The sequence below is a fragment of the Hypanus sabinus genome, unplaced genomic scaffold (assembly GCF_030144855.1).
Source record: "Hypanus sabinus isolate sHypSab1 unplaced genomic scaffold, sHypSab1.hap1 scaffold_117, whole genome shotgun sequence".
Classification (NCBI taxonomy): domain Eukaryota; kingdom Metazoa; phylum Chordata; class Chondrichthyes; order Myliobatiformes; family Dasyatidae; genus Hypanus; species Hypanus sabinus.
In genome coordinates, this window is record NW_026779229.1 from 149,580 (window position 1) to 172,639 (window position 23,060).

The window sequence follows — 23,060 nt, forward strand, 5'->3', positions numbered from 1 at the left end:
GGTAGGTTGCAGTTCAAAGAAGGTTTAGGTGATTGATACTGGACCATTTGGGTTGTCCTGTGAGGCAACCTATGTGATCTTGGCTTGCTTTCATACATTTAGAACTTTTCCGCTTTGAAATAGTTACATCACGTGGTGCTAGATGAATGAGGGGAGACTGGATTGTCGACATGTCATATTGTATATGCGGCAGATTATAGCACGGCAGATTGTAAACATGACGGATTGTATACTTGATGGATTGTGTACAAGACAGATTGTGTCCATGACGGATAGCATACATAACACACTTTGTACATAACAGATTTTATGCATGACAGGTTGTTTACAGTACATGATGTATTTTGTAAATGACAGATTGTATACACGACAGACTGTATACATGACAGGTTCTATGTTGATGCACATTAAAAGAACCCACTGAGTCTTTACAGGGATGCAGAGAAAATGGATCCTGTTCCAGTGGGGGCTGGGGCGTGGTCGGGACTCAAAATGGGCACCAACAGTTGAAGACTGATGAAATGCATTTTGTTCCCTCGCCTCGAGTCTAGTACGTCATTTGAATGATGGTCCTCCACATTCAGAAAAAGAGACTTTGTAATCCTGCAGTGTAATGGCGCTTGATGCACACGTGTGTGAGATGTAACAGGATTGAGGCGCTGAGATCACAGACAGATCTGCGATGGTCACAGTGAATGCGGGATGTGAATGTAATTAAATCTCCCATCAGCATCCTCTGGCTGACAAAAACACATCCAGTGAATTTAAAATTAAAGGAGTTTTCATCATTCTGTAGGGAGAAACAGCTCTGGTATTTGTAAAGTAAAGATAAGAGGGGGGAAACACGCCGACCGGAGTAACGTAAATAGACCCATCAGTCATGAAAGTCATCTGATTGATAAGATTATTTATTTCCAGTAAATGAACAATAATCAGAAGGTGAAATACATTATTATCTTGCTGTACTCTTTTGGACCTAGTTATCTCCAGTTGTAATCTCCACACATTTGCTGCCTCGCCCATCATTGTAATGGCCCCGTTGTGGACAAATATTTCAGATTGCTTTATAAAGTTGTTGACTCTGAGATCAGTGTTGCTTCAGGCTGCCGTGGCACAGTTAAATCTGGCGAAAAGGAATGTCCAGTGTTCAAAAGAAAAGTTTGGTCCAAAATCCTAACTTTTTACCAGAGTTCACATGGCCCATCCTGCTACTGTGTCTTTCCTATAAGCCCACAACGATTTCTGTCCTCAGCTGTCACTGGAGTTTATAGTCTGACAGTAAATTGGTCCCAAAGTAAACAATCAATTAATGCTATAACACCAGCCGATCTGAACCAGGATGCGGGTTGCGGTTGCTTCCTGGAGCAGATGGATTTGTCGTGAGTTACTGTATGTAATGTTTGTCACCGTCTACAGAGGTACAAAATTAAGCCTGGATCGAATAGCACATCAGAACCATTGGCTCGAATGACTTTTTGTTTTGCTTAGTTATTGCGCGGTGGAGCAGGGTCTGGAGTTACGTGCTGATGAGTGTGACGTCCAGGTTTATCTGTGTGTTGTCAACTAAATATTGTCCAGAGTGTGTTCACTTACTGTTCGGGCCAACAGAATTCCGGTGCTCGGATTCGCTGGAAATAGAACCAGGAGCTCAGCACAGAGTAAACACAGAGACTGTACTGGGTGGGCGACGTTGCGATGTGTTAATACGCCCCCTTGTGACGGCAGGAATTCTAGTGTTTCTACCACTTCATTACTGTCTGTCAAACCGTGTGGATTTGCGGATCCGCCTGATTTTTTTCTGCAGGAGTGAGTGTGCTATTTTAGTAAAGAGTGCAAGTGTCAGTCAGTGATATTTAAAATAAAACTTGCTGAATTAAATCTCATTGGCTGTTAATAACAAATCTCTATAGGCACTGTATTGCGTTCCTCCTGTACCTGATAATGCGGCCACTGATTATATGTCCATGGTCTTCTACTGCCGTAGCCCCTCCAGTTCAATATTCGACACGTTTCGCGTCCAGTGATACCTCTCTGCACAGTGCAGTAGTAACGTGATTATTTGAGTTACTGTCGTCTTCCTGGCCGATTGAATCAGTCCGCCTTTAACCACTGATCTCTCTCATCACCAAGAAGATTTTTCTCTCTCAGTATTGCCGCTACCTGATTTTTTTCCCAGCACCATTCTCCGCAAAACTGAGACTGTTGAACGGGACAATCCCAGGAGTTCAGCAGTTCCTGCGAAATTCAAACTGCACACTCTGGCACAGACAAACATTCCACTCTCAAAATCACTGAGATCACATTTCATCTCCATGGTGATGTTTGTTGGAGACAGAACGTACCCTGTACAGGATAGGGACAGACCCGCTGATAAAGCTGTGAGTTTAGTTAATGATTATCAGCAGGAGCTGACTGAACATTAACCAGGGTGTGTCCATTACTTACAGAACCCGTAACACAGCCTCACTGAGACAGGGTGGTAACAGAACCTGGAGCCGCGGTACAAGGTAAGAAGCTCTATATACTGACATATAAACATCACAAAGGTAGTTCGCCACTTTTATGAACACGAATATGATTTATAACGTATTGTGTTGATCGACATTAGAACTGTAGCGGATCGCTTTTAAATGAATTAATAATTCCCTTCAGCTAATTGAATGCATCGACTTCCTGTGCATGTCCCGCGGGAAACCGGTGTAGTTGGCGGTGTTATCGGAAACGCCGCACTTTCAACCCGGCTCCGAATCATCAGCAAAGGGTCGGGAGGTGCGAGCTTCCCGCATCTCGGAACTGTCCCCGGGCTACTGCTTGCAACAGCAGGAAGCCGATCCGTCCACACTCGGGGCTTTACCGATCCCCGACTGATGGAACCGAGGATTCGCTTTGTTTATTCCTTCACTGGCGGGATCGACACTATCTGTCCATCCTAGACGGCATTTCAGTTGGTGATGAAAAGTATTTAACCACCCACATTGGAGATTACATCCGGGGCGGGGAGTGGTCGTGGGGAAAGTCGGTGTAAGGAGTTGATGGTTGCATTATATAGTCGGTTGGTGAGACCTGTTGTGGATCACCGTCTGTAATATTGTTTCCCTTCTGTCAGATGTGAGTGGGCAGGTGGGAAATGAAAAGAAGTTTTACCAGACAGATATCTGCCCCTGCGAGATTTTCTATGAGGAAAATGTTATATCTTGACTTGTGGTGTGACATAAAACAGGGCAGAACTGCTTGTATACATAACTGTTATTTTCAATAACAATATACTTGATTGTATCCGCGGTAATTTGGTAAAATGAATGGAAACTTCGATGAGACATAAAGTATCCCACGGAGTCTGACAGGGACGTGGACAAAATAGTACCTGTTGTGTGAGGATACCGTCAGTTGAAGACGGTTGAGATGTTATTTCTCTCTCTCTCTGAGTCCAGTGTGTCATGGGAATGACCGGCCTCAATATTCAGCAGAATGAGAGTCTTTCAGTTAATATTGTAATCCTGCAGTGTGGTGGCCCTTGATACACAAATGAGTGAGATGTTACAGGTGAGAGGCAGGATTGATGAGCCGAGATCACAGTCAGATCTGCATTGGTCACAGTGAATGCGGGATGCCAATGTAATTAAATCTCCCATCAGCAACTTCTGGCTGACAAAAACACATATCAGTGGGCACTGTACTGTGCACGTCCCGTACCTAATACTGCGGTCACTGATTGCATGTCTGTGGTTTTCTACATCTGTAGCCCGTCCATTTCAATGTTCGACATGTTACACGTCCAATGACGCCTCTCTGCTCAATGCATTTGCAGCGTTGTTATTTGAGTTACTGTCGACTTCCCGGCAGATTGAACAAATTTCGCTTTTCCCATTCGATCTCTCTCATTAACAAGGCGTGTTCGCTCTCAGAACTGCCGCTCACTGATCTTCTTCCGCGCCATTCTCCGCAAAACTGAGACTGTTGAACGGGACAATCCCAGGAGTTCAGCAGTTCCTGCGAAATTCAAACTGCTCCCTCTGGCACAGACAAACATTCCACTCTCAAAATCACTGAGATCACATTTCATCTCCAGGGGATGTTTGTTGGAGACAGAACGTACCCTGTGCTAAGGAACAGGACGTGGAGAGAAACGCTGATAAGGCTGTGGGTGTAGTTAATGATTATCACCAGGAGCTGACTGAACATTAACCAGGGTGTGTTCATTACTTACAGAACCCGTAAAACAACCTCACTGGGACAGGGTGGTAACAGAACCTGGAGCCGCTGTACATGGTAAGAAGCTCTTTTTACTGAAATATAAACATTGCAAAGGCAGTCGTCCACTGAAATGAGACTGAGAACTTATTAAGTTGTTCAACAATTGAACTGTAGCGAATAGCTGTTGAAAGAATTAATAATTCCCTTCTGCTAATTGAATGCATCAACTTCCTGTGCATGTCCCACGGGAAACCGGTGTAGTTGGAGGTGTTATCGGAAACGCCGCAACTTTCAACCCAGCTCCGAATCATCAGCAAAGGGTCGGGAGGTGCGAGCTTCCCGCATCTCGGAACTGTCCCCGGGCTACTGCTTGCAACAGCAGGAAGCTGATCCGTCCACACTCGGGGATTTACCGATCTCTGACTGGGCGAACTGAGGATTCCCCTCCCTACCCCCACTCTCCCTCTCCCCTCTCTCCCATCTCTCTCCCCTTCTCTCTCCCCCTCTCTTCCCCCTCTCTCTCTACACTTTCTCTCCCACACATTTTCTCACCCCTCAGCCCCTGTCCCTCTCTCCCCCCTCTCGCCTCCCCTCTCCCCTTCTCTCTCCCCTCTCTCACTCCTCTCTCACCTCTCACCCCTTTCTCACCTCTCACTCCTCTCTCTCATCTCTCACCCCTCTCTCCCTAAACCCCCTCTCTCTCCCCTCTCCCTCCCCTTCTCTCTCCCCTCTCTCTCTCCCCTCTCTCCCCCACTCCTCCCCTCTCTTTTCTCCTCTCTCTCCCCTCTCCCCGTCTCCCCCTTTCTCTGTCCCCTCTCTGCCCCTCTCTCTTCCCCTCTCTCTCCCCTCTCTCCCCCCGTCTCTCCCAACCTTCTCTCTCTCTCTCCCACCCCTCTCTCTCACCCCCTCTCAGTGGGTCTCTATTTGCGTTACTTCCGTTGATGTGTTTCCTTGGTATCATACACACTTTACAACTATCTCAGATGATACTCTTTACCGTGTGATGAAAATCCCTCGAACACTAAATTCACTGAATGTGTTCTGTCAGCTTGAGGATGCTGATGGGAGATTTAATAAAATTCACATGCTGAATTTACTGTGACCGACCTATTCTGTGATCTCGGCGCCTTAATCCTGCTTCTCACCTGTAACATCACATGTACCCCCAGATCCTTCTGCTCCTCTACACTGCCAAGTGTCCTGCCACTTACTTTGTACTCTGCCTTGGAGTTTGCCCTTCCAAATTGTATCACCTCACACTTCTCCGGGTTGAACTCCATCTGCCAATTTTCAGCCCACATCTGCATCCTATCTATGTCTCTCTGCAATCTTCGACAATCCTCTACACTATCTACAACACCACCAACATCTGTGCCATCTGCAATCCAACCCACCCTTCTACCCCCATATCCAGGTTGTTAATAAAAAAAATCATGAAAAGTAGAGGTCCCAGATCAGAACCTTGTGGGACACCACTAGTCACAACCCTTCAATCTGAATGTAATCCCTCCACCACGACCTTCTGCCTTCTGCGGGCAAGCCAATTCTGAATCCACCTGGTCAAACTTCCCTGGATCCCATGCCTTCTGACTTTCGGAATAAGCCTACTGTGTGGAACCTTGTCAAATGCCTTACTAAAATCCATGTAGTTCACATCCACTGCACTACTATTTTCTATATGCCTGGTCACATCCTCAAAGAAATCTAACAGGCTTGTTAGAAACGATCTGCCCTTCACAAAGCCATGCTGACGTCCCTGATCAGACCATGATTCTCTGGTAATCCTATATCTAAGAATCATTTCCAACAGCTTTCCCACCACAGACGTCAGGCTCACTGGTCTATAATTACCCGAACTATCCATACTAACTTTTTTGAACAAGGGGACAACATTCGCCTCCCTCCAATCCTCCGGTACCATTCCCGTGGACAACAAGGATATAAAGATCCTAGCCAGATGCTCAGCAATTTCTTCCCTCGCTTCATGGAGCAACCTGGGGAATATTCCTTCAGGCACTGGGGTCTTATCCATTCCTAATTTATTTTAACAACTCCAACACCACCTCTCTCCTAATATCAACATGCTCCAGGACATCAACCTCACTCATGTTGTTCTCACCGTCATCAAGTTCCATCTCATTGGTGAATACCGAAGAGAAGTATTCATTAAGGACCTCGCTCACTTCCACAGCATCCAGGCACGTCTATCCACATTTATCCCTAATCGGTCCTACCTTCACTCCTCTAATCCTTTTGTTCTTCAGATAATTGAAGAATGCCTTGGGGTTTTTTCTTACCCTACTCGCCAAGGCCTTCTAGTGCCCCTTTCGTGCTCTTCTTAGCCCCTTCTTAAGCTACTTTCCTGCTACCTTATATTCCTCAATTGACCCATCTGATCCTTGCTTCCTAAACCTCATGTATGCTGCTTTCTTCCACCTGACTAGATTTTCCACCTAACTTTTCACCCATGGTTCCTTCACCCTACAAATCTTTATTTTCCTCACTGGGAAAAAATAATCCCTAACATCCTGCAAAAGATTCTTAAACATCGACCACATGTCCATAGTACATTTCCCTGCAAAAACATCATCCCAGTTCACACCCGCAAGTTCGAGCCTTATAGCCTCATAATTTGCCCTTCCGAATTAAACACTTTCCTATGCTCTCTGAGTCTATCCTTTTCCCTGATAATTCTAAAGACCAAGGAGCAATGATCACTGTCCCCAAGATGCTCACCCACTGAGAGATCTGTGACCTGACCCGGTTCGTTACCTAATACCAGATCTAGTATGGCATTCCCCCTAGTCGGACTGTCAACAGACTGTGACAGGAATCCGCCTTGGACACATTTAACAAACTCTGTCCCATCTAAACCCTTGGAACTAATCAAGTGCCAATCAATATTAGGGAAGTTAAAGTCACCCATGATAACAACCCTGTTAGTTTTGCACCTCTCCAAAATCTACCTCCCAATCTGCTCCTTGATGTCTCTGCTGCTACCGGGGGCCTAAAGAATACCTTCAGTAGAGTAACTGCTCCCTTCCTGTTCCTGACTTCCACCCATACTGACTGAAAAGAGGATCCTGCTACATTACCCACCCTTTCTATACCTGTAATAGTATCCCTCACCAGTAATGCCAAAACTCCACCCCCCCCCCCATCCCTTTTAAAGCACTGAATTCCAGGAATATTGAGAATCCATTCCTGCCTGGGTGCCAGCCAGGTCTCTGTATGGGCACTACATCATAATTTCATGTATGTATTCAAGCTCTCAGTTCATCACCTTTGTTCCTGAGGCTTCTTGTTTTGAAGTACACACACTTTAGCTCTTCTACCTTACTACCTTTATACCCTTTATTCTGCTGCTCTTTCCTCAAAGCCTCTCTATATTTTAGATCTGGCTTTACTCCATGCACTTCTTTCACTACTCTATCGCTCCGGGTCCCACCCCCCTTGCAAATTATTTTAAACCCTCCCGAACCATGCTAGCAAACCTACCAGCAAGGATATTGCTCCCCCGCGAGTTCAGGTGCATCCCATCCAATCTGTACAGGTCCCACCTTCCCCAGAAGAGATCCCAATGATCCAAAAATCTAAAACCTTGCCCCCCGCACCAACTCCTCAGCCACGCATTCAATTGCCATCTCCTCCAATTCTTACCACCACTATCCCGTAGCACTGGAAGCAACCCTCTTCTCTGTCCCATCCTTCTGCACCACAGGATCAGACTCAGTGCCAGAGGCCCTGCCACCATGGCTCACACCTCGTCAGTCGTCCCCGCCAACAGTATCCAGGACGGTAAACTTATTATTCAGGAGAATGTTTACAGGAGAGCACTGCATTAACTGTCCACTTAACTTCGCTTTCCCCCCTCGGACTGTCACCCAACGATCTGTTTCCAGCAGCCTAGGTGTGACTACCTCCCTGTAGCTCTCATCTATGACTGTCTCATTCTCCCTTATGAGTCGAAGGTCGTCCAGCTGCTGCTCCAGATTCCTCACACAGTTTTCCAGATCGCCCAGCCGCATGCACTTCTGGCAGATGTGACTGCGGGAGAGGGGAGTTCCCCTAAGACTGCCACATCTCACAGGAGAGGCACATCACCAACTCAGGAGTCATTGTAAAGACTAACTTGGAACAAGCTCGTCCTCCGCCTTTTCTCATCAAAGCCTCTCGAGTCAAAGCCTCAAAGCTCCACTCCTTCACTAGTCCACTCATTCACTGGCCGCTTTCCCTGTTGCAACCTGTGCTTATTAGACTTGCTGTCGCCTTCCCGGCAGCTAGAATCAGTCTGGCCATTCTCCTTCGGTCTCTCTCATACACACAGCATTTTCCCGTCCAGCACTGACACTCACCGGATGATTGTCTGTTTCACACCATTCTCTGTAAATCGAGACAGTTGTGTGTGACAATCCCAGAGATATTCACACTACACCGTCTGGAATCAACAATCATTCCACTGTCAAAGTCACCGAGATCACATTCTTCCCCAATCTGATGTTTGTTCTGAACAACACATGGACCTCTTGACCATTTCTGCATGTTTTAATTAAGGTGACTGAGCTGGTGCCACATAATTTGTTGATCAGCATTAACGAGCTGGTGTACAGGTGCACTTTTAAAAATTACCACTGAGTTTATTTCCGAATTAGACAATCCACTCACCCCCTCTCGGATGTTATCAAGAATGGGATCTGGATCTACTTATTCATTCCGCTGTTTCCCACAACTGGATGACGCAGACAAGACCGTGAACTAAACATTGTCATGATGACAAGGTTGGGTTAATCTTCGGGAACATAAAATCCTGGAATCTGTGCACTAATCGCGAAGAGCAAATTCATTTGAACATAGCACAGTATCGCACTTCCCTCTAACAGACGGGATATTGAGGCTGAAGAGAGCAGCTGAAACTATTTTATCGGCGACACACGGGCATCATGGAAATGGTCATGAGTAGCACACAAAAACTGAATTCACCTCGTCAGTGGAGTTGTACTGTGAGGCGATCAGGCTCAAGTGCGTTATAATTCATGATTAGCATTGATCACTGAAGCCGTAGAAGATGTGCTGTAGATCTGTTGTTTCAGCAGACAAGTTGGAGTGGGTCCAGGTCATTATTCAGACAGGAGCTGATATGCTTCAATACTAGACACTCAAAACACTTCAACTGTGGATGTAAGTGCCACTGGGCGATAGCCATTGAGGAATTTAACGACACTCTTCTCGGGTACCGGTATGGTTTAAGTTTCAGTTCGGAGATACAAGGAGTTAAGTTGCAGGAGGAGAGTAAGTTGGTGACTGTCGGCAGAATGAAGTGAAATGAGCAGCCAGTGCAGACAAGCCCCGTGGACGTGCCCCTCAGAAATAAGTATACCACTTTGAGTATACACCGAGTGAGAGGGACGACCTACCAGTTGGAAGCGCAACCTCTGGGTCTCTAGCTCGGAAGAGAACAGAAGTGAAGGGGTCTAAAGTGGGTAGAAAAGATTCCATAGTCAGATGAACAGAGACGAGATTCTGGATGTATGTTGCCTCCCAGGTGACAGGGTCAGGGATGTCTCAGATTGGCTCCATGGCATTCTATAGGGGGTGGGTGAGCAACCAGATGTCTTGGTGTATATTGCCACCAACGACACGGGCAGAAAAAATGAAGGGGTGCCTGGGAGATAATATAGGACGCGCGGTAGAAAGCTGAGAAACAGGACCTACAGGGTAGTAATCTCTGAATTGCCTGCTGTGCCACGTGCCAGCGAGGACAAGAGTAGAAAGATTTGGCAGTGGCTGAGGAACTGGTGCAGGAGGCAGAGGTTCATAAATATGGACGATTGGGATCTCGTCTGGGCAAGTTATGACTAGTAGAAAAGCGATGAGTTACACCAGAATCCCAGGGGAATCAATATCCTTGCGGGCAGGTTTTCCAGAACAATTCAGGAGGGCTAATTTTCCAGGGGGATGGGAACTGGAGTTATGATGCTGAGAATGGGATAGCTGGTTCACAAACAGAGGCAGTTTGCAGTCATAGTGATAGAAAGTGGAGGCTGATGATAGGGAAAAACTGCAGTCAATGGGATGACTTGCAACATAAAAGGCAGACAGAATAGGAAATGGAGAGTACAAGACTGTCGAGGTTACAGTTGAATGCTAACAGAAAACGGAATAACAGTCGAAGGCAGCAAAGTTACATGCATGACATTGTGGATGTCATTGAATCGTGGCTGAAAGAATATTACAGCTGGGAGTTTAACATCCAATGATATACACTATATCGAAAGTACAGGCAGGTTGGCAGAAAGGTTTGGCGTGACACTTTGTGAAAAAGTGAAATCAAATCATTAGAAAAATGTGACATGGCTAGGAAGGTTTTGAATCCTTGTAGGTAGAGCTAGGAAGCTGCAAGGGTACAAAGGCCCCTTGCCTTTGCCCCTAGAGAACTCCACTCAGTAGTAATGACAGGGTCCTAAAATTACAACGGGAGACAGAAAATGTGTGTCAGTAGGACAATGTTACGATAGTCATGGGATATGTTAACATGGTAAAATCGGGTTGTTATGGTCTTTTATTACCCCACTTGTCACGATAGTATTTTTAGAGTTTCCACCAGTTCAATGCTGTCCAGAAGATTCACTAGATTTACGGATGCGTGTTTTCATTTTATTCTGTGGAATTTTGTGAGCAAAGAAGGTGTATATCTGGCAGTGATACTTAAACTAAAAAATCCTGTCGTAAATCTCAGTCAGTCTTTGTAATTATGGACGTCTGCACTTATCTACTTCCTGCACCTAATAATGTGGCCTGTGAGTGTATGTTTGGAGTTTACCGTGGCTGTACCTCATCCAAGTCCAATGTTTGGCTTTCAGTGACGCTCTTCTGCTCCCCAGCTTTTGGAGCGTATGGCTATTTAAATTACTGTCACCTTCCTGTCTGATTTAATCAGTCTGGTCAATCTCCTTGAGGTCTCCCATTAACAAGGCGTTTTCACCCTCAGAACTGCTGCTCACTGGATTTTCTTTCATTTTGTCTTCACACCATTCTCTGCACACCGAGCGAATTGTGGGTGAAAATCCAAGGAGATGATCAGTTTCCGTAATGCACATGCTACCCTGTCTGGCACCAGCGATCATTCCACAGTCAAGGTCACTTAGACAACATGGATTCCAGATTCGGATGTTCCGCCTGAACAACAACTGAACCCCTTGAACATATCTGCATGTTACATCCTTCAAGTTGCGGCCAAGGGATTAACAGATTCCCATTAATGAGCAGCTGTACAGGTGTACCTAATAAAACGGCCATTTAGTGCATTTACCATTTACACGGGCCCTCACCTATCTCGAATTTGAATATGGGTGAGATTTGGTGCTGATCTTTGCGATTTTCCAACAGGTTATCGCTGACAAGGCAGTTTGGGGTAACCTGGGGAGAGAGACTGTTACTATTCCTTCTGAGCTGCGCCGGTGTGCGGCTGCGCTGTAATTAAAATGCTCGCGTCACGGAGCCCTTGTTACAGTGCAGATGGATTAAAATGCAGCTGAAAAAAAGTTCATGAATCTGAGAGTTTTTCTTTGTTGCACTATAATTTATCATATCCTTCCATTAATAGACAAGGACAGAAGTATATTTTTTGTCAGTCCATTCTATATATTCATAGATGCGCATTGCAAAAACACACACATCTAAGATGTCGCACTTTTTTCAGGCCGTGTGAAGACTTCCTTCTCGGAGCAATGGTTGATCCACGCAGTGGAAAAATAGCAATTAGTGGGAACATTGGAGACCGGAACATGTTAGATTCAATGCATATTAATCACGATTGAATATGATACATTACTGTGCTTCATTATGATACTTTATTCTGGTATCTTATTTTATATTCGTAGCTAGCTTGCTTTCATATTCCACCTTTCTTCTGCTTATTCCTTTTTTTTCATTGCTTTCTTTTAATCATTAAAAGCTCCCCGATTCACTAGATTCTTTCAACTACTTTTGCTATCTAGAACAACTTCTTAAATCAATATGTAGATAGTCCAACAAAAGCAGGAGTTGTACTGACGTTAGGTAATTATGCTAGCTAGATACCCGACCATTTGGTGGGTAAATGGTGAGGGAAGAACTCCTTAAGTTTAAGAGATCTCCAGAGAAGGAAAGTGTAGACTTTGCGGGAGGGTAATGAATTGGATCAGGGTAAATTACTAATTCATAAGCCAATAACTGTGGAGAGTTGATGGGAAACAACTGTTTCTGGCAGGTCGACCTCTGACATGTGGAGGGTGTTTAAAGTCCATCTGCACGGAGTATAGGGCGGGTATATTCCAGTACGACGAAATGACGAGATTGGCAGCGTCAGAGACCCTTAAATGTGGAGAGAAGTGATGAATTCAGTCAAGCTGGAAAAAGAAAAGTATGTAAAGCTCAGGAAGGTCGAATGAAACAGAGCCCTCGAGAATGTGTGTGTGTCCTTAATTTTTAACTTGCATCAGTATTTACCAAGGACAAGGACATGGAGGATACGGAGATCAGTGCGGGGAGTACTGGTATGCTCGGGCATTTTGAAATAAAGAAAGAGACAGTGTTGGGTCTCTTAAAGTGCATCAGGGCGTTTAAGTTTGCAGGCCCTGATGGGATATACCCCAAGTTACAGAGAAAGGCCAGTGATGAAATTGCTGGGGCCTTGATCAATATCGTTCTGTCCTGCCTCGCCACCAGCAGACTCCGAGAGAACTGCCGAGTGCCTCATGTTGATCCGTCATTCAAGGCGTGATTCAGGGAATAATCCTGATGAGCATTGAAACTGCCGAGATACAGTCGGCTGTGAACCAAGTGCTGATAAATGGGACCAGTGTAGACAGTGAGTGGATGGTCAGAACAGGTATGGCCGACCAAAGGCCTGTTTCCGTGCTGTGTGATCCACCAATCCGGACATGCTAAATTAACGATGGTGGCACCGCAAGGCATTGATTTCAAAACTCCACACCCCTCTCCAAACTGAAATAAACCAGACTGTACCCCTTGTCGCCACTGTGAATATCTGTTTCTGTCAAGGGATCATACAGATTGGACACGTCAGCTAAACAACTGGCAACCGATGAAGTTCCTGTGTCTTCTTCCATTAATGTTGCTTCCTTACAGCAAAACTAACCCTCTCCCTGTGTCAGAATCAGTGATTAAATCCGGCCCAAAACACTGTGCTTTCATCCCTGCACGTTGCAACTTGAACCATCTCACCGAGGGTCTGATGGAGACACAACCTCTGTCCTCTACACACGTGCTCACATCTCCCCTGCTTCTGACATTTAAAATCCCCTCAGAATGGTTTTCTGATTCCGTCTGAAGGTTATGGTACATTCAACTCGTTCTCAGACCTGACAACCCATGTTTTCCCACAGCTGGTTCCACCTGTTGGTGTGTCCTCTTTCTTCCACCTCCAGGGAAGCTGCCTTTCCATAAGACCATAAGACCTCCTGCCAATCAGGCATGGACTTTTCCATGCTGGAATCTTTGCTGTAATACCATGGGCTCCTAGTTTGTGAAACAGCCTCGAGTGTGGCTCCTTGTCACAGGCCTTTGGAAAATCCAAGTAGCCAGCATCAACGTATTCACATCTCTCTAACCCGCCTGTTATTTCTTCAAATAAAAATAGCCGATTATCCTGCTACTAATTCAATATGCCAGCAACAACCTCCGACAAATAAGAGACCCCGTGAATTTAATGTTTCGAGTGTTTCCATTACTCATTGATGGAAAACAGTTGATGTATCTGTAAACTAAATGCGATGTCAGGCAAAATCACCCGCAGGAAATGGTCTAAATTTCATATGATGGCGCTGTGATCCTGCAATTTGTTTCCAGTAAGTGAACAATAAACTGAAGGAGAAGAGCATTCATATCGTGCTGTCGGCTTTGACAGGTTGTCATCTCTGGGAGATGGTAATCTTGGTACAGCCGCTCCCCAATAACCCATTGCCCAAAGTTTACAACTGCGGGCAACTCTTAAAGATGGCTTTTAAATGTACCAACTTAAAATCAGTGCAGATGCAGGCTAAGGGGGCACAGCTAAATCTGGAGAAACGGAATGTCCGCTGGTCAAAAAAGAACATTATTCCAAATGTATAATATTCCATCAGAGTTGAGAGCGCCCTTCCTTCTGCTGTCTCTGCAATAAACCTACAGCGATCTTTGCCCTGAGCTGTCGCTGGAGTTTATAAACTGAAAAAAAAACTGGTCCCGAGGTGAATAATAAATCCAAGCGACGGCACCAACCGAACGGAACCAGGATGCGGGTTATGATTCCTCTCTGGAGGTGGTAAAATTTTGTGCACTGAATTATTAATTCTGGTTTGGAACACAAGTTAGAAAATCTCTTTGAAGCAAGGTGAGTTTGTCTGGGTTAACGCAAGCTTTGTGGAACAATGTGTGGCGTTACATGCTGAATACGGAAAAGTTCAGGTTTATGAGCGTGTTATCAACTGAACATTGTTCAGGGTGTGTTCACTTGTTGTTAGGGGCATAAAATGCAGAAGCTTGGATTCCCTGAAACCAAACCCAGGAGTTCTGCATCAGGTAGGAACATTGACTGTATTCGGCAGTGTTACGGTGTTTTAATAGACCCACTTGTAACGGCAGCATTTCTAATATTTCTACCATATCAATGTTATCATTGAAATCGCGCGGCTTTACGGATCTGTGTGTTTTATTATTCTGTACGTGTATTTTTTAGGACAGACAGGGTAGATCTGTCAGTGATATTTATATTAACAAATATTGTGGTAATTCTCAGAGGCCTATATAAAAATAACAAATTCTACCCTCAGTGGGCACTTTACTATATACCTCCCGTACCTAGTAATGTGCCCACTGAGTGCATGTCCGGGGGCTTCTGCAGCTGTTCCCCGTCCGATTCAATGCTCTCCACTGCGCTACCGTCCGCTTCAGTGCTGACCACTACCCTACCGTCTGCTTCAATGCTGACCACTGTGCTACCGTCCGCTTCAATGCTGACTACTACCCTACCGTCAGCTTCAATGCTGATCACTGCGCTACCGTCCACTTCATTGCTGACCACTGCACTACCGTCCGCTTCAATGCTGACCAGTGCGCAACCGTCCGCTTCAATGCTGATCACTGCACTACGGTCCGTTTCAATACTGACCACTACACTACCGTCCGCTTCAATGCTGACCACTGCACTACAGTCCGCTTCAATACTGACCACTACACTACCGTCCGCTTCAATGCTGACCACTACACTACCGTGCGCTTCAATGCTGACCACTGCACTACAGTCCGCTTCAATACTGACCACTACACTACCGTCCGCTTCAATGCTGACCACTACACTACCGTCCGCTTCAATGCTGACCACTGCACTACAGTCCGCTTCAATACTGACCACTACACTACCGTCCGCTTCAATGCTGACCACTACACTACCGTCCGCTCAATGCCCACCACTGTGCTACCGTCCGCTTCAATACTGACCACTACACTACCATTCACTTCACTGCTGACCAATACGGTACCGTCCGCTTCAATGCTGACCACTACACTACCATTCACTTCACTGCTGACCAATACGGTACCGTCCGCTTCAATGTTGACCACTGCGCTACCGTCCGGTTCAATACTGAGCACTACACTACCGTCCGCTTCAATGTTGACCACTGTTTTACCGTCCGCTTCAATGCTGACCACTACACTACCGTCCGCTTCAATGCTGACCACTACACTACCATTCACTTCACTGCTGACCAATACGGTACCGTCCGGTTCAATGTTGACCACTGCGCTACCGTCCGGTTCAATACTGAGCACGACACTACTGTCCGCTTCAATGTTGACCACTGTTTTACCGTCCGCTTCAATGCTGACCACTACACTACCGTCCGCTTCAATGCTGACCACTACACTACCATTCACTTCACTGCTGACCAATACGGTACCGTCCGCTTCAATGTTGACCACTGCGCTACCGTCCGGTTCAATACTGAGCACTACACTACCGTCCGCTTCAATGTTGACCACTGTTTTACCGTCCGCTTCAATGCTGACCACTACACTACCGTCCGCTTCAATGCTGACCACTGTTTTACCGTCCACTTCAATGCTGACCACCGGGCTACTGCACCACCAGATTTATCAACCTCAGCTTGTTTGATTTAGTAGAATTAGAGGTAAAATGACTTTACCCTCGGGTATTGGATGAATGGGGGCATCTGACAGCATTCGCTGGTATTAGAAAATCACGGGAGTTGATTTTAGTCACTGTTATTTCGATGGTGAGGAGATTTTACAAATGCATATATTTCAAATGAATTGAGCCCTTGCTGGATACATTGAGTATCAAGCGGAGTCCAGGCAGGAATGTGGAGAACAGTTTTGCTGCTGTAGGGATAGCTGAAACTGGAGAAGATACATGAGGCTATTGCCAGGAGGTGGAAATTCTGTGTGTTTGGCATTCTCGTCCTTAAAGGGAAAGAGAAACAGAGTTTTTTTTTATCTGTTTAATTCCGCAGAACACAGATTCTCTACAAACAAGGGAGCGACGTGTTGTGTCGCTGTGATCATAGAGAATGTCGGAACAGGACTGATGGGACAAATGACCTGTTACTAATTCAACACTCTAACAAATAAGAGACCCAGTGAATTTAATCTTTGGTGCTTTTGCATCGTTCTCTGACGAGGAGCGATACAACTATGTGTAAAGTAAATAGGATGCCAGGCAAATTCACCAGCAGGAAATGATAATAATTTCATATGATTGCTGCTGTGATGTGGTAATTTGTTTCCAGTAAGTGAGCAATAATCTGAAGGAGAAGGGCGTCCTTATCTTGCTATCAATTTGTCAACTTTGACTGGTTGTCATCTGTGGGGGGGGGGGGGTGCGGGGTATCTCGGCACAGTTGGGGTAAGTGGAGAGAGAGACTGTCACTGTTCTGTGCAGGGAAAACAATGTGCATCCAAAACAATAAACAACTGACATTCAGATCACAAAAATGTGCCACGAACCAGATCATCCGAGCAACCGCCTGAGGAAACTATTAGTTGCAGGCTACAGCCTCAGTTCAGCGCAGAGACGAGTAAACCTCACGGAGTCCCTCTGCTCCGGCACCGACACCCTGACCATCTTGAATCTGGCCCGGCACTCAAATCGAGCAAACATGGCGTCATTCCTTGCTCTTGGAACCAGACCCTGCCACTTCGAATTGCTCTGGCCCGGACCCAGCTGCCTCGATTCCGAACGTATCCAACTTTCAAATTTGACCCAAACCTCGCGCCCTTCCTCAATTCAGGCTCGAATCCTTTGACCATCGCCTTGACCCGGTTCTCCCGAATTCGCCTTCAAGTCCACTGCTGCTATAGCCAAGCATTGGTTTATTCTCTGCTCTCGAACCTCGGCGCGCCGCCTCGATTCAGCCCGTACAGGTCACGATGTAACCCTTCTAAACCTTAGAGACTTCAGTTCTCCCCGCAAAAATGTCAGGTTGTAAAAGCTATTCAAAAGTTCATCTCCGAAAGGGAAGTTACGGGCTATTGATTGCAGTATCTCCGAGAAATGTGTGTAAATAATACAATAATTTGTAGTTCTGTTTACCAGCGGCAAGGCGTGGTTGTGTCTCACCAGCATCATCTTAAACGGGACAGTACAGTTGTTGCTTATAAGGCTCACAAAAATGGTAGTTTTTATATATCCGGAGCTTTTGAAGGCCTACGTGTTAGTCCTTATTTATGAGGCCCATTTGATGACTCTGGGCCTGTAGTGAATGGAGTTCAGTGATGGTGGTGGGGCTGGGTGTCGGGGTGTATTTATTTAAACCTATCGAATGCTGAAAAAACCTGGGCACTGTGAACATGGAGAGGAAGTCTCCATCTGCTCAGAGCGCAAGCTGATCATAAATGTTTTCCTCTAAAACTGCGATGGAGGATTCTTTTTCTCAGCCAAAGCTTTGTTGATGCGTGAATATGCTGCCATATTTGTGATGGAGGCAATTACTGAAAACATTTATGCCAGAGTTTGACATATTCTTGATTGCTAAGTAACTTCGGTGTTACATGAGGAATAAATAGAGCGTTGTGGGGGTGGGTTGGTGGTAATCATAAGGATCGAATAACGTGATTCTGCTCTGATATCTTATGTTACCATGACTGAACGATGACTCCTTCATATCAGGTTCTGTGATGTGTGAGGGACAATTACAGATTTATTCACTGAGGTTGCTAAATTTGTCTTCAATGTTTAAATTCCAGTGAGTTTTGCTTTCAGGATATTGAGCACAAATGTTTTATTCTCCTTTATACTGTTAACATGCTTTATTATCTCTCCAATTAAAGTTAGACCTACGGTGAGAGATTTATTATTAGAAACGCCCACATCTGGAAGCAAACCATGACTGAAGACAAGCGAACATTAACAAGTGAACGAGTCTGAGGATTGAGACTAGCAACTGGAGAGAACCCTTCTGACTCAGATTTGCCACTGATTCAGTCAGGAGAGAGGTCGGTGAGTCTCATTGAAACGCTGGTCCTTTAGATATTATATACCGGTACAATGGAAGGTAAAAAATAGTTGGAGGGAGACTGAATGTGCCCAGAAGTACCAGTTATGCCACTGCCAGACCCAGTTGCAATCGCTCCAGGTCTAGTGATGTGCTTTCAGCAGCCCAGCTCTTTAAAGCCACTCACATTCCCTCAGTGTTTGCTCATTTCAAATCTTGCATCTTCCGACGTAACTTGTGCTCAGTTCCGATGCTTCCTTGCTTGTCTGCGTTACCGCATAATCATCTCAAAATGTGATAACAATTTATACCATAAATGCTTCGTGCTGTAGTGATTGCAGAAATATGGAATTACCATGAGCTACAGTAACATGTCATTGAGGGCTCTGGTTGTTGCAAGCTGCAATGATTTACTTCCACTCGAGTATATCGACATAGAAGCCTCAGCTGATAGCAAACCTTTTTGTAACACAATGTACAAACACCACAGTTCATTCAGTCCTCACAAGCAAATGACAACCAATGCTTTATCTTTGCGCACCCTGACGTCATCAAGTACTTTCTACTAATTACATTGTCAGAACCTGTGAACCAGACATTAAGCAGAGGTGAAAATTCGAAGATATTTTCCCATGGATGTTCTGTATTAGACTTCAGCAAAATCCTTGATAAGATCCCACATGGCAGCTTGGTCTGAAAGATTAGGCCCCTAATGCGGTCCACAGAAAGAGCAAGTTAGATGGATTTAACTTTAGCTTAAAAGTAGCAAGCAAAGTATAGTGATTGATGTTTTCTCCTCATGATCAAGGTGGGTAACTAGTGGTGTGCCGCCAGGGCTACAGGCTATTAACTTTTAAAATTCGTTATTTTGTAGCAATGATTTGAATGCGAGTGCAGAAGTCTTGACCAGTAAGTTCACGGATGACATAAAATTAGTAGACTGTGCTGACAGTGAAGATTCTCATAACTTATAGGTGATCGAAGTTGGCAGGGGTGGTAAATAGATTGCAAAACCAACAACGGTTTCACGCAAGAGTTTGGTGATTATGTGAAGGGAACTGCCCGTGTATGAGGCAGGCACAATTGTCTAATTACAGAAGCAGTTGGGATGTGTAGATGGAGTGAGGAATCCAGGAGAGAACTGGATCCATCATAGGAAATTGGGACCATCTTGGTGGGCACTGTGGTTGGCATTGACTCTTTGGGCAGAAGGATTTGTATCGGTGCTCTGTTGTCTGTGACTCTATCAGTAGGAAGCGTCAGATATCACTGAACAGACATACAAAAGTTGATAGAAACGGGGAAGGGTTGGCCCCTAATCCAACTGCTGCTATCATACAGGGGATGGACCTGTTGTCATATTTTCAATCGTACTCTGACTCACTGTTTGCTTGTTATGTAATTCACAGCATCACCAGCAGGTGGAGCTTCCCCGCGCTGGAAGCAAAGTGTAAACAAGTCGACGACAATTAGCAATCTTCAGTCAGAATCAGAATGGCTACAGGTATGTTCACTGGGAACTTCATAATTAAACTTCTGTCCTGTTACTGCACAAGATTTTAGATGAGGAAACTTGCACAGATGTTTAACAGATGTTAAAGTTTCATCCAAAAGGGCCATTGATCCTACTGGTATTGCGGCCTTGAGTAAATGAACAACGTAACAGTTACAGCGCAGGGACCTGTCACCGGTAATGTTGAAATCACTCCGCTCGCCATGCGAAGCTTCTCTTGTGTGAAAGAACCAGTAGGTTCCGAATTAGGTGGTGGTGAGTGAAACAGGAATGCAACAGCAGGTTTGTAGGTTATGTAAAAGTCAAGAGTCAGGGTCTGTTTTGCCTCTAGAGAGGTACTGATGTGTGAGACATCGCCAACTTTCATTAATAAAACTCAGTGCCAGTTGATAGGAACTTTTCCGCAATTTCAGAAATTGTGTGATAACACAGCATTTCATGTTTTGGAAAGGCAGCTATCAACCCCCTCTGGTCTTCTTGGCTGCTGCGCAAAGGAGATGAGGGGAGTTTACGAAATGTATTTTTTATAGCCGAGCCGAGAACATTGCCAGCGTTTGGAATGGCAAAGGATCAGGAGACAACTTACTACAGATATGTAGATATACCTGTGGTTTGTTTCAGTGTTCTAATACCCCAATGAATGTCTGCGCTGTGGACAAATGGTGAATTTGGTATCTCAAAAAAAAAGAGTTTGAATGCTGAAATATCACAGGAAAAATAAAACCACAGGAGACAAACATTGAATCAAAAAAAAAAAGAATCGGGTCAATGTAATGTTATTGGTGTGTCGGAATAAAATGAACCCCATTGCATTTCAAGGTGGGATCTAGAGCGGGTAACACACACACACACACACACACACACACAGTGATGGAGGAACTCAGCAGGTCAGGCAGCAACTATGAAGGGAAATGAATAATCTAAGCCTGAGCTGAGACTCTGAATCAGAAAATGTGCTCATCCAATCCAATCTCTTGTAATTGAAATGTTCAATTTGATTTGCAATCTCTCCGGTATTAATACATCCTTCCTGTAGTGTTGTTACCAGAAACGCACACACTATTCCAACTGATCCAACCAACAGTTTATAGCCTTGTCACAAGATCTCCCTGCGCCTGTATTCTGCGCTGCAGCTAATAACGGCAAACATTTTGTCAACTCCACGCATTGTATACCTGGAAACTCCGGGATTCAAAGTTAATTGAATTTATTATCAGTGTACATATAGACACCACAAAAATACTGAGGTTATTTTCTTGCGGGCAAGCCAGCCATCTGGATACAATACTGGCTAGGAGGAAGGAATACGAAGGTTAATAATTGGCGGGCTATTCAGTTTGGAGGCTTATGACCTGCAGTGTGGATGGGCACAAGGTCTACTGTTTGCTCCTTATTTTAAAAATTAGGTAGGTAAAGTTGTTAATGTTGTTCGGAAGTTTGCAGGTGTCAGCGATATTGGTGGTAGAACGGACAGTGAAGGGGGTTATGTACATTTACAAGGGGACTGAGATGAACGTGAAAGGTGCACCAAAGAATAGGTTCATTCTGTAAAATTAAACAGGGCAGGAGATGCATAGCAAATAGTTGTTTTTCACCCAGTGGTGTGGACAGTTTGTTGCACAGTGAACAAAGTATGTGTGATCAAACGGATAGGACAGTCTGTAATCCAGTGACTCATCTGTGTGTGACACAGGCGATTGGACAGCGTGTAACTAAGGGATTTTTCTTCTTGTGGAAAATACACTCAGTAATATTTCCCGGTATCACCTGACGCTGTTCCCTTTAGATTTCCTGGTCATCAGCGCCGAGATAGTGATCAGTATTACTATGTCTATACTGTTCTTTTTCTGGGAGTGCATGTGTCCCGTCACCGGTTTATCAGAATCAGTAACTAGTAGGAAGTGCAGTTCACGTTCACCAGCTCAGTCCCAATCCAAATCTGGTCAGCCAGAGTTTTGGCTCAGTTGTGCCCACCCATTGTGAATCCTTGTTCTGCTCAGCTCCAAATCACTTCAGTATAACTTGCAACTCATCATTTATTTCAGGTGGGAAATGGTTCTGGACAGCAGTCAAGAGATTCTTCCCAGGCAATGCATCGATGGAAGATGATCAGGACACGGGAAGCAAGGTACCAAAGCAGAGTCGGATTGAGAGCGTTGTCCCAGGTGGATGCAGTCCGGCTGCAGAGAAAGGCGAACAAAATCAGCCCAGACATAGAGGTATCAGGGACACTGATCCGTGCTCTGGAACCAGCACAAGTGGGCTCACGGTCTGTGAGCTCGGAAGCTCATTAAAGACGGAATGGTCAAGTCCCCAACAAGGAGCGGGTGAGTGAAATATGAGGGTGATGTGTTCGCAGAATGTGGCAGGGAGGAGAACATAAAAACATAAGAGCATAAGAAATAGGAACAGGGTAAGGCCATCCAGCCCATCGAGCCTGCCCCGACATTCTATTAGATCATGGCTGATCTGTCTGTAAACTCAGCTCCATCAACCTGCGTTTTCCCCTGAACACTTAATTTCCTTACTATGTAAAGATCTATCGAACTGTATCTTAAATATATTTAGTGAGGAAGCCTCAACTGCTTCACTGGGCAGATAGTTCCACAGATTCACCACTCTTTGAGAAAAGCAGTTTCTCCTCATCTCTTTCCTAAATCTTCTCCCCTGAATCTTAAGGCAATGTCCCCTAGTTCTAGTCTCACCGACCAATGCAAACAACTTTCCTACTTCTATCATATCTATCCATTTCAAAATTTTGTATGCTCATATAAGATCCCTTCTCATTCTTCTGAATTCCAGAATATAGTCCCAGGCAACTCTTTCTCCTCTCATAGGTTAACCGCTTCATTTCTGGAATC

General features: G+C 45.1%; 2 protein-coding genes across 2 annotated transcripts in view; both read left to right on the top strand.

Moving 5' to 3' along the window:
• Positions 1-2,463: 2,463 nt before the first annotated feature.
• Positions 2,464-23,060, top strand: part of LOC132386463 (NACHT, LRR and PYD domains-containing protein 12-like) — a 235,372-nt gene continuing 214,775 nt past the window's right edge. The window contains exon 1 of the mRNA XM_059958757.1: positions 2,464-2,507. The gene's annotated coding sequence lies outside the window, so the exon portion shown is untranslated. The remainder of the gene's footprint in view (positions 2,508-23,060) is intronic.
• LOC132386460 (NACHT, LRR and PYD domains-containing protein 3-like) overlaps positions 4,244-23,060 on the top strand; it is a 40,508-nt gene continuing 21,691 nt past the window's right edge. The window contains exons 1-4 of the mRNA XM_059958754.1: positions 4,244-4,269; positions 18,523-18,691; positions 20,096-20,190; positions 22,245-22,526. Of these exons, the coding sequence (XP_059814737.1) occupies positions 20,181-20,190; positions 22,245-22,526 (292 nt within the window). The 5' untranslated portion in view covers positions 4,244-4,269; positions 18,523-18,691; positions 20,096-20,180. The remainder of the gene's footprint in view (positions 4,270-18,522; positions 18,692-20,095; positions 20,191-22,244; positions 22,527-23,060) is intronic.